Here is a 24,211-nt window from a genome sequence, read left to right as displayed (position 1 = left end):
GGAGATTCTTTATTTGTAAAAGCTCAACGTGTTTCAGGGTATATCCCCCTTTCTCAAGAGCAAAATAAAATATCACAGGAGATGCACATAGTACCACATATATATATTTACCTGTATCAATTTGCCAATTCTGACGGGAATCGGAAGTGGGCGGGGCGTCACCTCCGACCCCCCAGACTATATTGTGTGCCCGAATCCTTATACAAAGTGTGAAAGTAATATAATGAAATGATACATCAAGATAGGGTAGTCCAAAGACGATTTGTCTACCTTAAGAATAAATAAGAGTCTGCATAAATCACCGTCCAGGCCCCATTGTCACCCGATGCGCTTCAGAGTGGAACGCACACGCTGGGTTCAGGGGCACGGGCGGATGTACACGTGATGCCATGGATGCTGCCCCATTGCATTCCACCGTGGAATGCAATGCGGAGTGGATCCGGCTGGGCTCAATAATGCAGCGTGCAAACACCGGAAGACTCATGTTGATGGGATAGAATAAAGATGTACATACAGTTGTGTTCAAAATTATTCAACCCCCAATGCTGTAAAAGGTTTTAGGGAATTTAGTGTACATTTGTAATTGTGTTCAGAATGAAATCTTACAAGGACTTTTTAAAGAACCAAATGCAACTAAAATGACATAAATTGTTTTTGTAATACAGTGTTAAATGTTTTTTTTGTGATTTCTTCATTGACACAATTATTCAACCCCTTAAAGACTACCACTCTTAAGAACAGAGGTAAATTCAAGTGTTTTTTCGATCAGGTATTGAAAACACCTGTGGATGTCAAGGAGCAGCAATCAAGCATAATAAGCACCAATTAGGCAGATGTAAAAGGACTGTGATACTCAGCTCCTTCTAGACATTTACTGGTTTGTTTACAAACATGGTGAAGTCAAGAGAATGGTCCAGGAAGACAAGAGAAGAGGTGATTTCTCTTCACAGTAAGGGCAATGGCTATAAGAAGATTGCAAAGATGTTAAACATACCAAGAGACACCATAGGAAGCATCATTCGCAAATTCAAGGCAAAGGGCACTGTTGAAACGCTACCTGGTCGTGGCAGAAAGAAGATGCTGACTTCGACTGCTGTGCTCTACCTGAAGCGCAAAGTGGAGAAAAGTCCCCGTGTGACTGCTGAGGAACTGAAAAAAGATCTGTCAGATGTGGGTACTGAAGTTTCAGCTCAGACAATAAGGCGCACACTGCGTAATGAAGGCCTCCATGCCAGAACTCCCAGGCGCACCCCCTTGCTGTCTCCAAAGAATAAGAAGAGTCGACTGCAGTATGCCAAAAGTCATGTGGACAAACCAAAAAAGTGTTCTGTGGACTGATGAAACAAAATGAGAACTGTTTGGACCCATGGATCAACGCTATGTTTGGAGGAGGAAGAACAAGACCTATGAAGAAAAGAACACCTTGCCTACTGTGAAGCATGGCGGGGGGTCAATCATGTACAGGGAAGCTTCAGCGTGTGCAAGGTACCATGAATTCTCTTCAGTACCAGGAGATATTGGATGAAAATGTGATGCAGTCCGTCACAAACCTGAGGCTTGGGAGACGTTGGACCTTTCAACAGGACAATGATCCCAAGCATACCTCAAAGTCCACTAGAGCATGGCTGCAGATTAAAGGCTGGAACATTTTGAAGTGGCCATCGCAGTCACCAGACTTAAATCCGATTGAGAACCTGCGGTGGGACTTAAAGAAAGCAGTTGCAGCGCGCAAGCCTAAGAATGTGACTGAACTGGAGGCTTTTGCCATGAAGAATGGGCGAAGATACCCGTAGATCGCTGCAAGACACTTGTGTCAAGCTATGCTTCACGTTTAAAAGCTGTTATAACTGGAAAAGGATGTTGTACTAAGTACTAAGATTAAATGTCACTTGGGGGTTGAATAAAACTGATAATGATGTGAGCACAGAAAAGACATTTGTGGTTATTTCATTATAAATGTTATGTTATATTTGTCTGACTTACAAGGGCCTCTTTGATTTAATTGTAAACAAGATGACTGAAATGATCAAAATCAATGTCAAACTGGCCAAAACACTCAATTTCAGTGGGGGTTGAATAATTTTGAACACAACTGTATACTGTATGTAATGGGTATCACACATTAAATTAGCCTATTTCGGATAAGCTTTGTAATAATACATAGGCAAGGAATCTAATCGGATAGTGTAATCATATATTCTATAGTGAATATATAATGTAATATAGATAAAAAGTAATGAATTTATAAATAGTAATAACTATATAGATATAAATATAAATAGTAATAAATTAAATTGGAATAAGTATACTATATAGATTTAAATATAGATATAAATAGTAATAAAAAATGGAATGAATATACATAGGTCAATAATGATGATAGAAGAAATCTTCTCATGAAAAGGTGTACTGATAAAATAGTTCAGTTGGTGTTCAGGGAAATATATACCTACATAAATATATCCGTTAAAGTGAAAACACCCATGTGTGCATATATACCCCACAGAAATGTATAAAAACATGGATGTAGTGATGAAGATTGGTGGATGTCAATGTGAGCCACATACTGTGTGGTTAATGGATGAAAGTGGCTAAAAATAGCTAAAAATACATCAGGGGGGTCCTTAGTAATTGTTATGTTCTAACATTTCATTAAGACCAAAGGGCATGAGGGAATTAAAACCAAAAATCCTTACATTTCTTTTTGGCATATCTTCAAACCGCCCTCTTCTTGCAGGCGCTGTAGGATTGGTATCCGCACCTGTTTCGCTGTGGGAGGAAATTCCTCTGCCAGCGCCCGCAACAGCAGAATTAAGCATCTCTCTCAGCAAGGCCTGGAAATGCTGCATTCTGACAGCCCTCTGTGATGCTGGTAACATGTCCGTCATTTTTTGTTTGTGCCGTGGGTCTCAGTACGTTGCCACCCAGCACTGGTCCTTGCCCTTTATGCTTTTTATACGGGGTCTCTCTTGAGCATGAAGGCCACCATTTGCACTAAATTGGAAGTGGTGGATTGCCCTGGCTCCTGCTCATCGCTAGGAGAATGTCATCCTCTGTCTCCTTCCCCCAGCCACGGACAACAACAGGGAACCCTGAAAAGTCCCTCTCAAAGCTTGCTCTTCTTGCTCCTCCACCCCCAGCCACCATCCTCCTCTGACTCCTGTTCAGACTCCTGCTGACTTGTCTCAGATGGAGTAGCCCCCCCCAGGGAATTCATTCAGCATTGCGACTTCCTCATCTTCCAGCTCCTGCTCCTCCAAGGCTTGATCAATGACACGACGCAATGCACGCTCCAGAAAGAAGGCGTAAGGCACGATGTCACTGATGGCGCCCTGGCTGCGACTGACCAGTTTGATGATCTCATCAAATGGCTGCAGAAGTCTGCCTGCGTCGCACATTAGCAGCCACTGGCGCGGTGAAAAGAAACTAAGCTCCCCAGAACCTGTCCTGCTGCAGAGTTCGTACAGGTAGTCGTTAACGGCACATTGCTGCTGGAGCAGCCTATCAAGCATATACAAGGTGGAGTTCCAGCGTGTCACAAATCAGACGTTTGCCGGGAAGGTGGTGACGCCGCTAAATGTCAGCAAGGTGATCTAAAATGGCCAGAGATTTTCTTGGCCTGCCACAAGACGTCATGGACCACGGGGTATTTGGCAATAGCGTTGGCCGCGAATATTCGAATTGCAAATATTAATCACGAATATCGGCACTTCGAGAATTTGCGAATATTTAGAATATAGTGATTGATTTTTTTTTCATCAGTAACCTCCCCTCTTGCTTGGGGGCCAATGAGAAGGCTGCAATGTCTTTGTCTGATCTTAGCAACATCCCTAGCAACCAATAGGAAAGTTTCCTACCCCTTTACTATATAAGAACCTCCCCAGCAGCCAGTGTATGCAGTATTTTGCAGATCTGAGAGAGAGAGCAGTGTTATTGCTGTGCTCTCTGCTTTCCTGTGTCATTACATTAGATAGTTATTTAGTTACCTTATTCATATAATACAGATAGTTAGTGGGAGATAGTCAGTGTAGGTTAGATCGTGATATAGTGTAGCTGATAGGTTCTGCTGTCCATACATACATGCTACATACATACATACATACATAGTGCTGTGATGTCACTAGTTCACAATAATACTTAGTGCACCAATCACTAATATGTAGTCAGTCCTGTTAAAATGTGAAGTTGCACGTATTGCGCCAAAATATTTGCATCAATAGTGCCGATTTTCGCAATCGCGAATACATTGGAGCACTCTATCTGCATATAAAGCTATTGTAATGGTCTGCCATGCCAATCATTTTCTCCAGTCTTAGGATACTTTTAGTAGCTTGAAAAATGTAGCTATAGTGACACACGACTGTATTGCGCGCGCAATACGCAAATATTACACTGCCCGTTTTCGAAATCAAGAAATTAATAGCGAATTCGCCAATATATGACGAATAATCAACAAATTATTCACGAAATATCGCAAATTCGAAAATGGCCCCTGCCGCTCATCACTGGATCGCTGCACGACTAAGTTCAGGACGTGTGCCATGCACGACACGTGTGTCATTTTGCCCTGTTTCAGCGCTCTCAGCAGATTTGCACCGTTATTGCACATCACTTTACTAACTATCAAATTGAACGTTGTTAGCCACTGATCGGCCTGTGACCGCAGAGCTGAAAGCAGTGCAGGACCGGTGTGGCTCTTGGCTTCCAACAGCCGCAGCACAGCATGGCAACGTCTCACCTGGCACGTCGAATCGGTTCTGGGGAGCTTAGGGGGTGCAGAGGAAGAGGCGGTAGCAGTGGAAAAGGAGGAGTCATCCGAGGAGGAGACGGAGGATGGAGTAGGAGGATGAGAAGAAGAGGCAGGCCTGCATGCAATCCGTGGCGGTAACACCAAATTTACAAGGGTGCCACAGGTTACATGCTTTACGGCGGTCAAAAGGTTCACCCAGTGGGTAGTAAAAGTTATGTACCTTCCCTGCTCATGTTTGCTAGACCACGTGTCTGTGGTCAGATGTATCTTGGCACCGACACTGTGTGCCACAGATATATAAATTTGCCGCTGAACGTGGCCATATAGCTCTGGGATGCCCTTGTGGGAGAAGTATTTCTTTCCGGGGATCTTCCATTGTGTTGTGCCAATGGCCACAAATTTTCTAAAGCCCTGCGAGTTCACTAGTCTATATGGCAGTAATTGGCGGGCTAGCAGTTCCAGGCATCATCAACTTTTTACGCTCGAACATTTGGGCCACAGAAGCCTGCCTTTTGCCAGATGAACACGACAACGGCACGGTGGAAGGTAAAGTGGAGGACAAATGGGAGGAAAGAGGGAGAAGGAGAAGAGGCAGGACATGGAGTCCTGGGAGTGTGGCTTTGTGGGTTCTGACAGTGTTTCTCCCACTGGGTGATGGGAGGCCAGGTGCCTTTTTAAGGCGGTCGTCCAAGGTGAGTGTTGGGCTTACCATGACTGTGACATTGACAGCACTGGCTGCAGATGGCAACACTATTGTCAGCAGCTGACACATTAAATAAAGCCCACACTGTGGAGCCATGTGCCGGTGTCCTGGGAGCGCAAGATGTGACTGTGCATGGTGGATGGCTCGCTACAGATACATTTGCAGTCTGCTTTTTGCCTCCTGTGCACTGTGAATTCTGCCTGCTTCTCCTCCTTCTCCCACTTATCTGCTGCTCTGTCGCTCCCTCTGAACTCCCCTTCTCTTGCTCTCTTGTGGGCACCCACGTGACGTTCATCAAAGCCTCATCATCGTCACCTTCACCACCACTGACATTAGAGATCTCAGAGGAGGCAGCTACAGCGGGGACCACCCTCCTTGGGATAATCTGGGTACTGTCGTCAGACCACTGGGTGGCAGCCGTTGCTGCCTCCTCTTCCTCATTAGATGCCAAGAATGGCTGCGCACCGGTAAGGTCTGGGAATGGATGGGAAAATAATTCCTCTTACTCGAGTGGAGGGGCTATGGTGGTGGTGTCTTTGGGGGTGTACACAGCAGAGAGTGAAGAGGGTGCAGATACAGATGATGAGGAGGGTGCAGAAGCGGAAGGCTGAGTGAGTCACTTAACCAACTGTGGTGCATCCTTTGACGTAATCGCATGCACCTTCTCCAACTTCCCACTTGTGCTCCGGCCTTGTGCACCTACCCGACCCCTACCACCCCTGCGGAATGGCCTGCATCTTCCTCTGCCTGTCATTTTCAAAATGACCCTGTGCCAAGGTCCCTAGAGTAGAGCATTATTTGTGGAAGCAGGTATATCGCAGGACTCAATCAGTATTTTGTTAAAACCGGTGTATCGCAGGCCTAAGCAGGTATATCGCACACCTAAATCTGTACTTTGTGGAAGCAGGTATATAGAACCCCTTAATCAGTATTTTTTAGAAGCAGGTATATCGCACCCCTCAATAAGTATTTAGTGGAATCAGGTATATAGAACCCCTGAATAAATATTTGGAGGAAGCAGGCATGTTGCACCCCTAAATCAGTATTTTGTTCAAGCCGGTGTATCGCAGGCCTCAATCAATATTTGGTGTAAGCAGGTATATCGCACCCCTAAATCTGTACTTCGTGGAAGCAGGTATATCGCACCTCTCAATAAGTATTCGCACCCCTTTAATAAGTAATTACCGCTCAATAAGCAGGTTTATCGCACCCATAATTCTGTCCTTTGTGGAAGCAGGTATATAGAACCCCTTAATCAGTATTTTGTAGAAGCAGGTATATCGCACCCCTCAGGAGTTGTCCCAAAAGATTGGAAATTAGCAAATGTTGTGCCCATTCACAAGAAAGGTAGTAGGGAGGAATCGGGCAACTATAGGCCAGTAAGCCTGACATCAATAATGGGGAAATTAATGGAAACCATACTTAGAGAGGATTGTGGAACATCTAAAATCCCATGGATTGAAAGATGAAAAACAGCATGGGTTTACTTCAGGGAGATCATGTCAAACTAATCTTATTGATTTTTTTGGTTGGGTGACTAAAATAATAGATGGCGGAGGTGCAGTAGACATTGCTTATCTGGACTTTAGTAAGGCTTTTGATACTGTCCCACATAGAAGGCTTATCAATAAATTGCAGTCTTTGTGCCTGGACTCCCATATTGTTGAATGGATTAGGCAGTGGCTGAGGGACAGACAACAGAGGGTTGTAGTCAATGGAGTATATTCAGACCATGGTCTTGTCACCAGTGGGGTACCTCAGGGATCTGTTCTGGGACCCATATTGTTTAATATCTTTATCAGCGAAATTGCAGAAGGCCTCGATGGTAAGGTGTGTCTTTTTACTGATGACACAAAGATTTGTAACAGGGTTGATGTTCCTGGAGGGATACACCAAATGGAAAAGGATTTAGGAAAACTAGAGGAATGGTCAAAAATCTGGCAACTAAAATTTAATGTTGATAAGTGCAAGATAATGCACCTGGGGCGTAAAAACCCAAGAGCAGAATATAAAATCAATGATACAGTCCTAACCTCAGTATCTGAGGAAAGGGATTTAGGGGTCATTATTTCAGAAGACTTAAAGGTAGGCAGACAATGTCATAGAGCAGCAGGAGATGCTAGCAGAATGCTTGGGTGTATAGGGAGAGGCATCACCAGTAGAAAGAGGGGGGTGCTCATGCCGCTCTACAGAGCACTAGTGAGACCTCATCTGGAGTACTGTGCTCAGTACTGGAGACCATATCGCCAGAAGGATATTGATACTTTGGAGAGATTTCAGAGAAGAGCTACTAAACTAGTAAATGGATTGCAGGACAAAACTTATCAGGAAAGATTAATGGACCTTAACATGTAGCCTGGAAGAAAGACAAGACAGAGGGGATATGATAGAAACTTTTAAATACATAAATGGAATCGACAAGGAAAAAAAGAGGAGAGAATATTTAAAAGAAGAAAAACTGCTGCAAGAGGACATAGTTTTAAATTAGAGGGGCAAAGGTTTAAAAGTAATATCAGGAAGTATTACTTTACTGAGAGAGTAGTGGATGCATGGAATAGCCTTCCTGCAGAAGTGGTAGCTGCAAATACAGTGAAGGAGTTTAAGCATGCATGGGATAGGCATAAGGCCATCCTTCATATAAGGGGCTATCTATAGAATTCAGTATATTGGGCAGACTAGATGGGCCAAATGGTTCTTATCTGCCGACACATTCTATGTTTCTAAGTTTCTATGTTTCTATGTATTTAGTGGAAGCAGGTATATCGCAACCATAAATCAATATTTTATTGAAGCCAGTGTATTGCAGGCCTTAATCAATATTTGATGTAAGCAGGTATATCGCACCACTAAATCTGTACTTTGTGGAAGCAGGTATATAGAACCCCTTAATTAGTATTTTGTAGAAGGAGGTATATCGCACCGCTCAATAAGTATTTAGTGGAATCAGGTATATAGAACCCCTGAATCAATATTTGTTGGAAGAAGGTATATCGCACCCCTAAATCATATTTTTTTGTTGAAGCCGATGTATCGCAGGCCTCAATCAAAATTTGGTGTAAGCAGGTATATAAATCTGTACTTTGCGGAAGCAGGTATATAAAACCCCTTAATCAGTATTTTGTAGAAGCAGGTATATGGCACCCCTAAATCAGGTATATAGAACCCCTTAATCAGTATTTTGTAGAAGGAGGTATATCGCACCCCTCAATCAGTATTTAGAGGAAGCAGGTATATAGAAACCCTCAATTTTTTTTTTTGGGGCAATCAGTTGTTCCAATAACGCTTGTCCCTCTATATACCCGCGGTATCGCAGCAGAAATGCTCACAACTGCTGCCCAATACAAATGCACTATAATATACTTTCTATGTTAGAAAGTATATTATTGGTATTTCACACCCCTCAGTAAGTCACACCTATCAATAGCATACCTATACCAGTCCTTAAAAGGACATTTGTGGCCCTATTAGCTAGCGTTTGGTGTCCCTAACAACCTGTCCCTGCTCCACAAAGCAACCTTTCCATACACTCTCAAAAGACAGAGTGTAAAATGGCTGCCAGATCGGGTTCTTTTTATAGGGTGGGGGTGTGTCCATGTGCTGAAATGATGGATGTGTCATCATGGGTCAAAGTTCGGCGCAATGCAAACGAATATGGCGCATGCGAACATCGCCATATGTTTGCATGTTTGGCGAATCGCGAATGAGCAAAACTCAACGCAAAACGACCGCCGGGAGAGCAGCAAGGCCATCTCTATTAGACTGCTCATTAATTATGAGACACAGTAATTCTATATATAAACTAAGAGATTAAATGCGAATGTGTAAGCAGTTCAAAAAAATGCAGACGGCAATATTTTTGACCTCCCTTCATACTAAGGCACAGCTATTCTATATATAAATTACCAGTTTAACTAGGATTGTGGCAACAGGTGAACAAGATGCTCGTGGCGATTACACTCAAACTGCACTGTCCTTGCAATCTCTCTATGCTCTCCCTACAGTGTCTAAAAACTCTCCCTATGATCTCCCTACACTGTCAGTGTACCCTCCCTATACAATATTCTACAATTAAAAGATTTCTGCAACACTATTCTTAGCGCATAAGCACTTGCCACATCTCTCCCTAAGCTCAGCTCATAGTGAAATGGTGGAGACCACGCGGGATGAAACTTTTAAAAGGGCTGTGATATCACAAGCGATGGCTATCTGCTGATTACCTAGCTGCCTGACATTATTAGTCATTTTGAGTTCCTGGGCTTCTCGTTTTCACTTTGTAACACACACAGCAGCCATTTTAAAAATATCAGATTTGTTACCACGAAGCGCAAAGAAATTCGGCTTTGCAGCGAATTGAATTTTTCCTAAACATCAGATGGAATTCCGCTTCGGATGCTTTGTTTCGCTCAACACCAGAATCTTACTTTAATTAGGCATACTAATAAAATCACGATTATAGGTGCAACTACTCTAATTATAAAATCTGATTTCAGTTTTACCACATAAAACACAACAATAAGAATGTCTATGGTAATGTGACACATGTGCAACCAATCCCATGTAAAGCATGACATGATCACGCACATAGAATTTATCAGCTACAGGAACACAACCTAAAGGAAAACAACATATTGTATGCTGATTTACCTTACAGGATAAAAATATCCAAACCCAAGGTAACAAAAATATCAACCAAATAGGTCAGAAAAAAATTCTGAACATAACCTTCAACTACAGTTTTCCTTTTACAGTTTAGATTATGCGGATATTAATTAACTTTCCCTTGAGTGAGGAGGGGGTAGAGGGGTGATATCATGATAGCTCTTGGGTATATATGTCTGTAGTTTACGCTCAACACTTGTTCTGGATCAATTTCCACTATGAAACTCCTCCTGATCTGTGTGCTCCTCGGAGCAGTTGGTGAGTTCAGTGGCTGTCTTCTATGATACATACATTGTTCACATTGATACTTTTTAGTTTTCTACAGCTTTCTATAAAGAAAGAAGCTAACTTTTTCATGTATGATGTATATGACTGTATATAATATGGCTCCTTGTATTTTCACAGCTGCTTTTGAGGATGATGATAAGATCGTAGGAGGTTACACCTGCTCTGCTTACTCCGTCCCCTACGCAGTATCTCTGAACTCCGGCTACCACTTCTGTGGAGGTTCTTTGATCACCAGCCTCTGGGTGATCTCTGCTGCCCATTGCTACAAGGCGTAAGTTACCTGAATTTTGACCAAGACCAAACCATCAACGTCACATCAACTTTTGGCCTTTATCAGTTACTATTCTATATTGTGGAGCCGCCCAAAGCATTGAAAGCATTTCAGGTTTAGAAGCTAGTTTTCTTTGTAAGAAATAGTTGCTAAAAAAGGAGACAATTCAATAGACAAGTTTTGTGGGACTAAAAAAATTATTTGCATTTCAATGCTCTAACGATTGGTAATGGGCCTGGGGGTCATAACCAGAATATATCAAAAACGTATGGCCAATAATAAGAACAGGTCATCAGTGTTTTAGCAATGAAAAACCTTTTAACTGAAAGAAGGTAAAATGATGTTCAGATGTTATTTATATGTGGCACAGTGAAAGCAAATATGTTTGTGCCCGTTTTCTATAATTTTGCCAATTTATAGAATAGAAAGAGTTTTATATTACAGTTACAAGGTGGTGATAGGACACAATTGAATTACCAATATATGAATATAAAATCCTTCCACATTTAAAAATCTTTTTTTTTTTTTTTTTTAGAAATGAGGGGATTACGTACTAAATAATAAACTGTTAGTTTTAGCAGAGCATTTACTGTATAAAGTCCATTTTGTATAAATTGTGCCACTGAGTGTAGCTCCAAGGCATTGGGGTTTAAGGACAAGGATAATTCTGGGCTCCTATCCTAGCAGCTATTACAGGGATCTTCCATTAGGTGGTTAAGAGTAAACTTCATACACATCTATGCATCAGCACTAAGGATAAAGCTCTATCATCACACATGGCTAAGATTTCAGTATCTTCTTGCACTTCTAGCCTAATTTCACATTTTGATTCTTCAAAATGTTGATTCACTGGGACAAGTCTCATTTATAGAAAATAGAGTCTACCAACTGTATTCTATAATTTGCTTATATAAAGAAAAATCCAGAACAATAATAAACAAAGGTCTGGAGCCACAAATACATAGTGATTCATCTAATTATCACCATTATGTATTAGACAGATGGATATACTGTATGTGTGACATTAGCTGCCCCATGTTCAACCATTGAAAAGTATTAGATTTCCATTTTTTCCTCACCACACATCTGAAGAAACAGGGCATTTACTTGGGTGAAGATAAATTCCTATACCATTCACAGTGTATGGACAACTATGGTGCTGTTTCTGAAGGAAAGCACAAATATTTTCCCAAAAACACTAATGCATTTTATAATATTTAATAAATTAATTTAGGATTACACATGGATTTGTCTAATTTTTGCAGGAGCATGCAGGTCAGACTGGGAGAACACAACATCTTTTCCAGTGAAGGCACCGAACAGTTCATCAACTCCGCCAGAGTCATCAGACATGGAAGCTACAACTCCAGAACCCTGGACAATGACATCATGTTGATCAAGTTGGCCTCTCCCGCCACCCTCAACTCTTACGTCAAGGCTGTTGGTCTGCCCGGTGGCTGCGCTGCTTCTGGAACCAGCTGTCTGATCTCTGGATGGGGCAACACCCTCAGCAGTGGAAGTAAGTCAAGTACTGCCAATAATGTTACTGGAGCGGCAAGCAAAAATGAATAGTGGTTATTGACACAATGTAAGATGGAGTTTACTCAGAGGTAGGAATTACTGACACCAAATGAGCTGAAGTTTCTTCAAAGGTGGAGTTTGCTGATGAGGAGTGAAGTCATTTTAAGACAAATCTAATACATTTTGAATGGACTTAAATGAGTAAAACATTAAACATTTTCTAGGACCTCAATGATTGCTCGGTGTAGAAAATGTTGAAAAGATGTTTGTTTAGAATTTTTTATGTATTTATAGGTCTCATAATATTTTAGATCAAATGTAAATCTTTTTTTAATATTTTTCACATATAAAGCTTAAATGGATCACTGGACACAGCTGACAATTCATGTGTAGCTAATAGTAACAGACCCATGAATAATGGATATTAAGGGTGTGGAACAATATGTGTCATATAGATATGAACCACAAACTGCTATGGTTTAGAAACCATACTGTATCAGGAAGCATAAAGCTTCAAAGGGTTTCCCCAGAATTTAAAACCAAGGACCTATCCTCCGGAAAGGTCATCAATATTTCATCGGTGTGGGCCTAACACCAAGAATCATCTGTTTGAGAAGGCACTGATGCTTGCAATAGCACCGCGACCTTCTAACAGCTTAGTCATTGGTCACATGGCCTAAGTTCAGCTCAGCCCCATTAATGCACTGAGATGCAATACCAAGCATAGGTTCTATACAATGGACGGCACTGTGCTTGGTGAGCAGAGAGAAGGCTTTGGCTCTGATATGAGAGCTGGTGCCTTTTTATACAGTTGATCATCAGGGGAATCCGAGTTTTGGATTCCCACCTATCAGATACTAATGAGTGATGACCCATCATTGGGATAGTTTATCAGTTAAAAAATTCCAGAAAACCCCTCTAAAAGTCAAAGAAAATGTGCAAACACTGTGAATTATCATTTTATGTTTCTATCTACATACATCATGCTGATATTTTATATTTACTTACTTTTAGCAAACATGCCCAGCCTCCTGCAGTGCCTGAACGCCCCCATCCTGACTGCCGCCCAGTGTAGCAGCGCCTACCCAGGAGAGATCACCAGCAACATGATCTGTGTTGGATACATGGAAGGAGGCCAGGATTCCTGCCAGGTAAATGGATCTTTTTTCGTCTCTTAACTTTCAGATCTGTGACTGTAGAATGTGGACTGTTATGAGAACATATAGTCATCGAAAGGCTGTTATTCCCATTTCATGAAGACGACCTCTCATGACAATGTGTTTATATGAATGTATCATAACAAAATCAAAAACTTGTTTCTCTAAATTATGCAAGTTAACAATAATGTGGGGATAGCAGATTCTTAAAAGATTGATTTAGACCAGGGTTAGGCTTGAAGGGCAAAACATTCTTTCTTTCCAATTGTACTGATTTAAAAAAAAAAAAAAATGTTCAATGACAAAATCCTGCTCTGGCATTAATGTATTACCACATTGTTTCCCTCTTTAGAAAAATTGGTATAGACATTACAGAGGCTCATTGAAAATGTCACTGTATTTGTAGATGCCATATTTGAGAGACACTATTTGAGGGAGCAGAAGTGTAGCTATATTGAGTACAGAGGTCACACTCAGGTCATGCTTAAAAACGGTCAAAGATCCTTGTGCCATATTAGAAAGACACAACTGTTATAAATGTTACATGATTGTATTGAGCCCCAAGAGCTACAGATTATTCATTACCTCCAGATGATTCAAAGTCTAACATCTTGTCTCTATATTTTCTCAGGGTGACTCTGGTGGACCCGTGGTCTGCAATGGACAGCTCCAAGGTATTGTCTCTTGGGGATATGGCTGTGCCCTCAGGAACTATCCTGGTGTCTACACCAAGGTCTGCAACTACAACTCCTGGATCTCCAGCACCATGGCTGCCAACTAATCTTTCTCTGTGTCTCTTGTCATTTGTTGCTCTTTTACTGGATACTAACACCTATCATAGTAACAGTTAGCTTTCTAAAAATTAATAAAAAAAATTATAAAAAAATAAATCAAATTTTTTTGTGATTCATCACCTTCAATCATCAATGTTTGAGTCAAGCAATTTATAATGATGCAAAAAAAAAAGTAATCAGGGAGGCTACCCTTTGAGCTGCTCTTTGTAGGCTAAGGGGCACATTTATTAATACTGGCGTTTTAGACACTGGTCTTAAAACCCCTATACCTGGACGCGCAGGCCTCTTCATAACTTCGGCGGATCCACCTCTACATCTAAATGTAAGATAGCTTACTTGCTTTCTTACATTTTGACCATTTTCTACACATGAAAAAAAAATCCCTGCCCACTCCACACCCATATTCTTAGACCTGGCGTGAGCGGGGAGAAGTCACAGATTGCGGCTCAAATAACACTGTATTTCTGTTTAATAAATGACTCCCTAAGACTTCATGCGCTTGACCGTATTTTTCATTTATTTTCCTTCTTTATTTTTTGTGGATAGAACACTAACCCTTTATTTCTATAGTGCAATTCACATTTCAATAAAAAGTCAGTTCTTCAGTTTATAGCATATAGTAGGGGAGGAAAGTGCAAAGTAAGGATAAGTGAACCAGTTCAGAGTGAACTGGGTTCGGTTCGAACTTTGCTATTTTTCTGATGGCAGACAAACCGAAAGATTTTCAGGTTTGTTTTGGATGAATCTACTGCACTTGGGAGGAAAAAAGCACTAGGAAAGAAGGAGAAGGGTTCTCACATGACTCTTAGAGGGGGTGGGGGGGAGGGCATGCCCTGATTGGCTCCCAGGCTGACAGCCTAGATGAGCCAATGAGTGCTGGAGTAGCCAAGGATGTGCCCTTGTAGAACAAGCAGAACGCCATCCTGTGCTGGGCTGTGAATGAGCGTGGATGTGTGTGATGGTGTCTACCAGGAAAACGATCTTAGGGAGTCAGGGACAGTGGGAAATCATAAACATAACTCCAAGAAAATTAAGGACCCTTTAGACTTAACTTTAAATCTATGTCAAATAAAAAAACGACCTATATTTAAGACTAACAACAAAATACACACGGGCAATAATATAACCCACAAACAATTGGGCGTGTGCTATTCACTAAATACACCCAATAGTGGAATGTGTTGATATCTGAATAAAGCTGCGGTTGATTAGGGTAGTAACAGGGACAAAAATAGGAGATCCAAATAGATGACCAGGGACAAAGCAAAATTCTCCCTATGCCCGCCCTTACTAGGCCTTTGCCCAGGGACAATCTCTGATGGTGGGATTTCCCTGTCCTCGTGCCTGCCCTGTCTGGCCCTAAATTAGCCCTAGGTAGAGACAAATACCCTAGAGGGGAATGAATAGATGAATTAGGAAAAGAAGTAACAATGTACTTATCCCTTAGTAATAATAATAGAGCAGTTAATCCAGGGATAATGGATAGTAGCTGAATACACATAGCTCATAACAATCACATAATCCGGAGATCATAGCTGAAAACATTCAGAACTGATTCCATTACAAAAGGATTATAAAAGATAGGCAGACCTTATGATGAACACTGGGTACATCAAAAGAGGGAGCTGGTTGCATCACATCCTTCCCATAGTAATGGGGAGATGCTACCTCCTATAAGATAAACAGACCCTCTCAATGAATACATGTGCTCACAATTATGTTAGACAGAACAGAGAGCCACAAAACAAGCCCATTTACTCACAGGTGATGTGCTCCTTCCACATAACGACTGCCTCCTGCCAGATAGATACTGCGGCAGTATGGCATGTCGGTACTGGAAAACTTTAAGTAGCAGCGCATTGGCGCGTTAGCTGGTGGTGATGACGGCGCTTCCGATCCTTGGAGCCCATGCCGTGGTTTCACTTCCGGTCTCCTGGAACGCATAAGTTGCTTCCTGTTCAGCTTATCGCATGCGCTCCAGGGCCGCCGGAGTCAGCGCCGCCCTACACTTAACCCCCAGACAGGAAAGGGTAGCAGTGGGTGGAGCCCCCCACTCGTAAAGGGCGGGCATAGGGAGAGTTTTGTTTTCTCCGCTGTCCCTGGTCATCTATTTGGATCTCCTATTTTTGTCCCTGTTACTAGTGTTGATCACGAATAATCAAATTTCGAATTTTTATCGCGAATATAGGTACTTCGAAAATCCGTGAAAATTTTGAATATAGTTATATATATTCGAAATTTCGAATATTCTAATTTTTTTGTGATTTTTTTTTCCGATTCTTTTTTTTTTTTTATCAGTACACATGATCCCTCACTGCTTCTAGCTTGTGGGCCAATAAGAAGGCTGCAATATACTTGACTTTAAGAGTAGTAGTGTTTGCGAATTTTGCTCTATATTCGTTTTTTTTGAATTTTCGCTATATTGCTATATATTCTTGTTTTAGAATATTACGAATATTCGAAAAAACGAAGTTATAGCAATATAGAGAATATTCGAAAAAAATCTAATAGAGCAATTTAGCTAATATAGTGATATAATCTTCTTTGTCTAATAGTTGTAAGTTGAAAAAATCGCAATAAAAAATTTGAATCCGAAAATTCGAATTCCGAAAATTCGCATATTACACAATCATTACCTTTCCGATTTTTTGAGTAAAAAAAAATCGTGAATTTTCGAATTTGCAAATTTTCGACGAATATTCTAAAAAATATTCGCGAAATATCGCGAATTCGAATATGACCCCTGCCGCTCATCACTACCTGTTACTACCCTAATCAATCGCAGCTTTATTCAGATATCAACACATTTCACTATTGGGTATATTTAGTGGATGCCACACGCCCATTTGTTTGTGGGTTATATTATTGCCTGTGTGTATTTTGTTGTTAGTCTAAAATTATAGGGCGTTTTTTTATTTGACGTAGATTAAAAGTTAAGTGTCCTTAATTTTGCTAGAGTTATGTTTATACTTTCATTATAATGATACCAGAACTATCTTTTTCTTTATCTTTACCCAGTGATTTACACTAAGGAATCAACCTAGCTCATTGCCAGGAAGAGTGAAGGGAAAGGCTAGGATTCTAAAGAAGAATTGTGTGTCTTTTGTAGAATATAGGCAGACAAGCAGGGCAGCTAATAGCCAGGGAGAGAGAAGAAAGCAGCTGTGGCTGTCTGCTCCTGGTATCAGAAGTGCAGGTACTGCAATGCAGACCTCAAAAGCATCTACCTCCATGCAAATGTTTTAATTTTCCCCCCAATTTTCACAGAAATCCTTTTTTTTTTTGTGAGGTTTAATTTAAAGGGAACCTGTCACCGGGATTTTGTGTAAAGAGCTGAGGACATGTGTTGCTAGATGGCCGCTAGCACATCCGCAATACCCAGTCCCCATAGCTCTGTGTGCTTTTATTGTGTAAAAAAAACGATTTAATACATATGCAAATTAACTTGAGATAAGTCCTGTCCCTGACTCATCTCAAGGACAGGACTCATCTCAGGTAAATTTGCATAAGTATCAAATCGTTATTTTTACATAATTATGGGGGCTTGCAGATGTGCTAGCGGCCATCTATCAACCCATGTCCTCAGCTCTATACATCAACTCCCGGTGACAGGTTCCCTTTAATATATATGTGATTACTGCAGCAATACCCAAGGTGTTGCAGCAATCTACCTGTGTGTATTAAGGTGAAATTAAGCATCAAGCCTCATTTGGCCATTTACATATATTCACTTTCCATACGGTTGCAATTTCCTTTTTTTTTTTTCTTTTAGGGGGGGGTTCAATTTATTTAAGCTGCATATGTACAAACTGTAATAACTGGAGAAATACCCACAGTGTGGCAGCAATCTACCAGTGTTTATTAAAGTTAAATTTAGCATCAACCCTCAATCGTCCATTTACATATATTCAGTTTCCATGTCATCGGAATTTATATTTTTTTGAGGGGGTTAAAATTAATTAAAAAGGCGTGGGGAAAGGGTTCACATAATCATTTTCACTTCCATTATAGCTTTCTGTTATGACATGCTTATAACGTAAAATAATGGAATTTGTTTTAATCTGTCACTCCTATGGTTCAATAGAGAGTACATAACAGATACCAGCATTCCATCTGGTTTCTGATATTTTGGATGAAAAAAAAAAAGTCCTGTCAACAAAAAAAAGGAAACCTGATGGAATGCTGGTTTCCATTATTATTAACTCACCATTGGAATATATGAGGATGGATTAAAACGGAACAGTTTCTGTTTGGTTTCCGGTATATCAATTCCATTATTTTCCGTTACAAGCATGACGAGCGAAGTTTTGAAAATTTTAATTTGGCCAAATTTCAACAAGAAATTTGATTTGTTGCGAATTTATTCGTCACAGCCGACAGCTCACTTCAGTAAAGCCAAAAACCAGTGTGCGCCCCTGCAGGAGCTGTGTCCAAATGGCTACTCAGTGAAACAAAATAAAGAAATGGAGGCAGCGCCAATAAAGTAGTGGAGAAAAAAATGTCTATTTAAAGGGGTTGTCCAGGTTAAGAGCTGAACCCGGACATACCCATTATGAGAGAAAAGCATAGGGACCAAAATACTGACTTTAAGTTTTGGGGACTGATGAAGGTAAAATCAGGCCCACGGAAAGGGGATATAGACAGAAGACTCCAGCAAGAGGAAAGAAAATGGATTTACCTGCTTATCAGCCTATCCCCGAGAGGCCTTAATGAAGGATTCACGTACTTGTCCTTCCTGTAGGTTTGATCCCCATCTAGGAAGAAACAAAAATCGGAAATATTATAAGCAAAACAACTAGCAGTAAATGATATAAATAAGAAAAATAGAGCAATCCACTCGACGGTAAGACCGAGAAATAGTTAATATGATAATGAAGGTTAGTATCTGTGGGAATAATGCCATCATATATGGATAATAGAGCCAGCCTAATACAATAATATTCTACAAAGGTAGTCTGGCACAATATCATGAATCCCATTAAAACCATTCTGCCTACTGAGCAGGTATTGTATGGTGAGCAGTAAACATATATTAGGGCCGGACAAATAGGAAAAGAAAGGGACAAGCACACTGGGGCGAATAAATAGGGCAGGGGAAGCCAAACAGCATGGCTGAAGGGAGCACACACCATAAGGAGCGGATGCATGCAGAATGCACCTAAGGGATGGTTATAGATAGGTAAGAAGAACATCCAAGCAAAAATAACATAGAGAACAAGTAGCTATTGATTACAGGGCAGTAGTATGTACAGTGATGAGCACCCCCCCCCCCCTTCTATCTCTCACAAGGAAAGAAATTGAATTTTCAGATACGAGCATTAAGTGAAAAATGGAAAGATAAAATAATAAGGGAATGTACAGGCTGTACAACTAAGGATGTTGAGACATATAGCAGACACTCATTCTGGCATAGACGAACCTACCTGGTCAAAAGAGGTCAGGATACTTACCATGGTGAATCGACCCGATAGTACTAGCGACGAAGTCCACGGGCATGCGCCGTAATGAAGTGTCATAACCGGAATCTGCAGGGCCGGGAACTAAGTCGGCCGACATGCGCAGAAAAAATCTATCTGAAAACTTCTAAGTGCACAAGACATGCGCAGCGGAATCCCAATGACGTAAGCGAACTAGAAGGACATGGATGGGAGGATGCTTACGTCAGGGGGGTGGAGCCCTGCATTGCGTCCTATTACCGCCTCAGTCCTGGATCCTTATTACGTCAGAGGGCGGGGCCTCGTAGCGCGTCCTATCACCGCCGTAGTCCTGGACCCTAATCACGCCCCACAGCGAAACCCAGAGGAAACACGTCACGAGCGAAGGTCTTATAGGCTAGCCGCGAGCGGACACGCTCACACTCTGCCCTAACCCCTGAAGACACCGGTACACGGCGAAACATGTCGGGGGGCAGTGTGAGCCTCTAATTTTAACTGTGCATCTCGCTGTAGCCTACTACTATAGTGTCTAACAATCACACAGTGTCCACATGTAATACTGGCAGCGCGCAGCCAGCTAGGCACTAGTGTGTAACCATATAGTAGCAGATAACCCTGGTCAGGTGACATCCTGACAGGGCATTCCAAATTGACACTGAAAGGCTAGCGAATGCTGGAAGTTTTAACCATTTAGTTATTTAGTTAGCATTTAAGTATTAGCAGCATTATCAATAAAAGTTAGGTCTTAGCTATACACCTTATCCCTGTACTTAAAGGGAAAGTATAGCAATTGATACCCATTATTTCACCCAGGCAGCCCCCCCCCCCCCCCGACATACGTATCGGAGTAGTTCAAGGGCAAGGGCAAGGGCAAGGGCTCTTTTATTTACTACTAGCTGAAGGACCCGGCTTCGCTCAGGTATATTTAATCTATTTCATTTAGTGTTTGTGTGTGTCGTTAAAAGATATCAACACTATCCACTATAACAGTGACATCTACAGCACCTCACCCCTTAACACTGACCCCCCCCCCACAGTGCCTCGTCCCTTAAAATTTGACCTCCACAGCAGCCCACCCCCTTAACTTTGACCTTTACAGCAGCCTTCCCCTTTAAGGCCTCTTTCACACTACAGTACAGTTTTATTTTCTGTCTTGCGGGCCGTTTTTTGCGTTCCGTATACGGTCCATATACGGAACCATTCATTTCAATGGTTCCGCAAAGAATGTACTCCGTATGCATTCCGTTTCCGTATTTCCGTTTTTCCATTCCATTGAAAAAAAGAACATGCCCTATTATTGCCCGCAAATCACGTTCCGTGGCTCAATTCAAGTCAATAGGGTCCGCAAAAAAACAGAACACATACGGAAATGCATCCGTATGTCTTCCGTATCCGTTCTGTTTTTGCTGAACCATCTATTGAAAATGTTATGCCCAGCCCAATTTTTTCTATGTAATTACTGTATACTGTATATGCCATACGGAAAAACGGAATGGAAAAACGGAACGGAAACGGAAACGCAATAAAAACAAAAAAACTGAACAACGGATCCGTGAAAAACGGACCGCAAAACACTGAAATAGCCATATGGTAGTGTGAAAGAGGCCTAACAGCATACCACCCCCTTGACAGTGACCTCCACAGGGGCCCGCCCACTTAACAGTGTCCTTTACTGGATTGGAGGCGTGTCCTTTTGAATAGCTCACTGTAAGACAGCAGCACTGTACTGTCTTAGTGTAAGCTGCAGGAAATACGTCACCCTCCCTTCCACCTCTGCAGCTGACAGAAGTTGATTTTTATCTTCATTTTTTCAATCCCCGACGGCTCAGGAGTTGGAGGGGGCGCGTGGCCTAACCGGATCAGGGGATGGCTTAGCGGGACCTGGGGGCAGGGGTTTAATCCCTGTCGCCTGAGGAGTGGAGGGGGCGTGACCTAACCAGATCAGGGCGTGGCTTAGTGGGGCTAGAAGTTGATTTTTAAATTTATTTTTTCAATCTGTCGGCTGAGGAGTGGGAGGGGCCGTGGCCTAACCGGATCAGGGGTGTGTCCTTTTAAACAGCTCACTGTAATACAGCAGCACTGTTCTGTCCCTCCCACCTCTGCAGCTGACAGAAGTTGATTTTTACCCTCATTTTTTTAATCCCCGTTGGCTCAGGAGTGGGATGGGGTGTGGCCTAACCAGTTCTGGGCGTAGCTTAGCGGGACCTAGAAGTTAATTTTTAACTTCATTTTTTCAATGTGTCGGCTGAGGAGTGGGAGGGGGCATGGCCTAACCAAATAGGGGGCGTGTCCTTTTGAACAGTTCACTCTAAGACAGCAGCACTGTGCTGTCTGAGTGTGAGCTGCAGGGAGAAAGTCACCCTCCCTCCCACCGCTGCAGCTGACAGAAGTTGATTTTTACCTTCATTTTTTCAATCCCCGACGGCTCAGGGGTGGGAGGGGGTGCGTGGCCTAACTGGATCAGGGTGATGGCTTAGCGGGACCTGGGGGCAGGGTTTTAAGTCTTTTGAGGGTGGACACATTGTGGCAGGGGGTATGTCTGGGCTCCTTCCTGCAAGAGTGACGCCCCTCTGGGCACCTTACTGTCTCATTTGCATACCAACTAAACTGGATTTTCAGAGGATAAAAACATCTATTGCTGGAACAAAGGCACATCTTGAAATAAGGTACTAAATGCTATTAGGCCATGGCTTTACTTCAATAGCGATTATCCTGGTGACAGATTTCTTTTAAAGCTCTCCTACAGCAGTAAAGAAAAATGGCTGGGTTGTTATAGAAACCTGGAGTAAAACTGTGTATGTGGAGGCTGGAGGATCTGAGAGCTTTTATTGGCTGATAAGGGTCATGTGACCAAGCTTCTATTGGCTAATGCATTTTTTGAGAATATCTTGGGAACGGTACGTCTCTAGAAAGCTGAGACCTGGTCTAAAACCTGATGTACCTGTGTGCCAAATTTCGTGATTGTAAATGCGACGGTGCGGATTCCTTTAGCGGACATACACACACACACACATACACTCAGCTTTATATTTTAGATAACACACTGCAATGTGTTCGGTGATGTAACCGGCTCTGATGGGCAGGCTTTAGCGCTGTCCTAGCCATTTTACAGGCTAGGGCAGCGCTAAAGCCCGCACATCAGTGCCGGTGACCTCACTGGGCTCATTGCTGGGAGGAAGCCTCCACCTGGCAGCCCGAAGGAGAGCCCGATTTGTCAACAGAACTTCACAAAATGCCTTTACCCTGCGCAATTCAGGGCAGGGCAAAGAAGAGTCAGGGGGGCTGTAATGGGGAAATTGTGGATATGTCCGGGTTCACCTCTGAACCCGGACAACTCCTTTAAAGCATTTTGTGTCAGTCCAAACATATGCTTTTTAATCCCTTTTGTTAGCTGTAGATTTACTGTGCATCAGTATTACAGGTCAATGTTAGCATCAGGTCTAATTTATCACCGTGGACTTAACAGACCAGTGCCCACAGATTCAAGTAGTGGCCCCGTGACAGAGTGGGGAGAGTGGCAGTGGCAGTAACAGGGACAATAGTGGCCCCATAACAGAGTGGGTAGAGGGGGCAGCAGCAGTGGGAGTAAGGCTGTGTTCATATCACTGTTTATTTTTCTGTTCTTCTGATCCGTCAAAAGGACTAAACAAAAAAAACTAAAAGACTGTATTTTGAGCATCCATAAAGCCTCTTTTAGATTGTTAGTATTTAATCAGTATCTGTAAGCCAAAACCAGGAGTGGTTTCAAAACAGAGATAAAATGTTATAGAAATATTTGCATCTCTTCTGTGATTTGGACCCACTCCTGTTTTTGGCTTTCAAATAATGATGCAAAATACTGACCGTGTGAAACAGGCCTTATGCTAAATTTGCATCCGTTTTGGCTATTTACATCTGAAATCAATTTTTTCAACAAGGAAAAAAGTCCTGCATGCAGTATTTGTTCAGTATTTTGCATCAGTGTTTGATTACTATTAGTGATGAGTGAGCATGCTCGGCCGAGTACCACATGTGCTCGAGCGCCATGCTCGAGTCTCCTCCCCGCACGTTTGGCGCCTTCTAAGCAGCCAATAAACATGCTGGTATTGCCATCACTGTAATGCCATTAGACATGTTTTCTACTGGCATTACAGGGATTGGCTGGCCAGAACACGTCATCGGGGGCTATATCGCACCCGGTCACGCGGGTTCGGCTCATTGTGAGTCAGGGAGAGCTGCTGTTAGGAAGGGACAGACAGTGTACAGAGAATTTGATTGCAAATTACTCATTTTAAAGACGTTTCAAAGACACAAAAGTCCTTTTAAGGACTACTGTGTGTGTTGGCAGCAATTTAAAATGCATATTTGCACTTTTTTTTTTATTGCTGTTTAACCATTAATCTCAGTGCTCTGCATTAGACTATTGTCTGTGCACTTCAGGGCCATATATTGTGATATAGTGAAAATCAATATACTGTATATACAAATTTCACTGAATCTGCACACAGTTTTGTTGTCTGCGGCAGAAACCGTTTATCGCAGCGCATTGCATTTCTATACCGTCTGAGTGCTTCAGGCCCATATATTTGGAGAAATTGAAAATCAGTATATATACAAATTTCACTAAATCAGCACCCAGTTTTCTTGTCTGCGG

General features: G+C 42.0%; 2 protein-coding genes across 10 annotated transcripts in view; one reads left to right on the top strand and one right to left on the bottom strand.

Moving 5' to 3' along the window:
• LOC121006028 (M1-specific T cell receptor beta chain-like) overlaps window positions 1–24,211 on the bottom strand; it is a 961,123-nt gene that overhangs the window by 588,321 nt on the left and 348,591 nt on the right. The gene's annotated exons all lie outside the window — the stretch shown is intronic.
• LOC121004215 (trypsin-like) lies at window positions 10,331–14,130 on the top strand. Its single transcript, XM_040436384.1, has 5 exons — window positions 10,331–10,370; window positions 10,518–10,671; window positions 11,937–12,190; window positions 13,207–13,343; window positions 13,981–14,130. Exons 1-5 carry the CDS (start codon window positions 10,331–10,333, stop codon window positions 14,128–14,130), a joined length of 735 nt encoding a protein of 244 aa, XP_040292318.1.

This window comes from Bufo bufo, chromosome 6 (assembly GCF_905171765.1).
Source record: "Bufo bufo chromosome 6, aBufBuf1.1, whole genome shotgun sequence".
NCBI classification, from domain to species: domain Eukaryota; kingdom Metazoa; phylum Chordata; class Amphibia; order Anura; family Bufonidae; genus Bufo; species Bufo bufo.
This window is presented reverse-complemented; position numbering and strand designations above follow the sequence as displayed.

Excerpts from the sequence above, each read along its gene's own strand:
- LOC121004215 (XM_040436384.1), top strand. The coding sequence starts at position 10,331 with ATGAAACTCCTCCTGATCTGTGTGCTCCTCGGAGCAGTTG. Across the intron at positions 10,672-11,936 it reads GCTGCCCATTGCTACAAGGC|GAGCATGCAGGTCAGACTGG; the intron begins GTAAGTTACCTG and ends TAATTTTTGCAG. Across the intron at positions 13,344-13,980 it reads GAGGCCAGGATTCCTGCCAG|GGTGACTCTGGTGGACCCGT; the intron begins GTAAATGGATCT and ends ATATTTTCTCAG.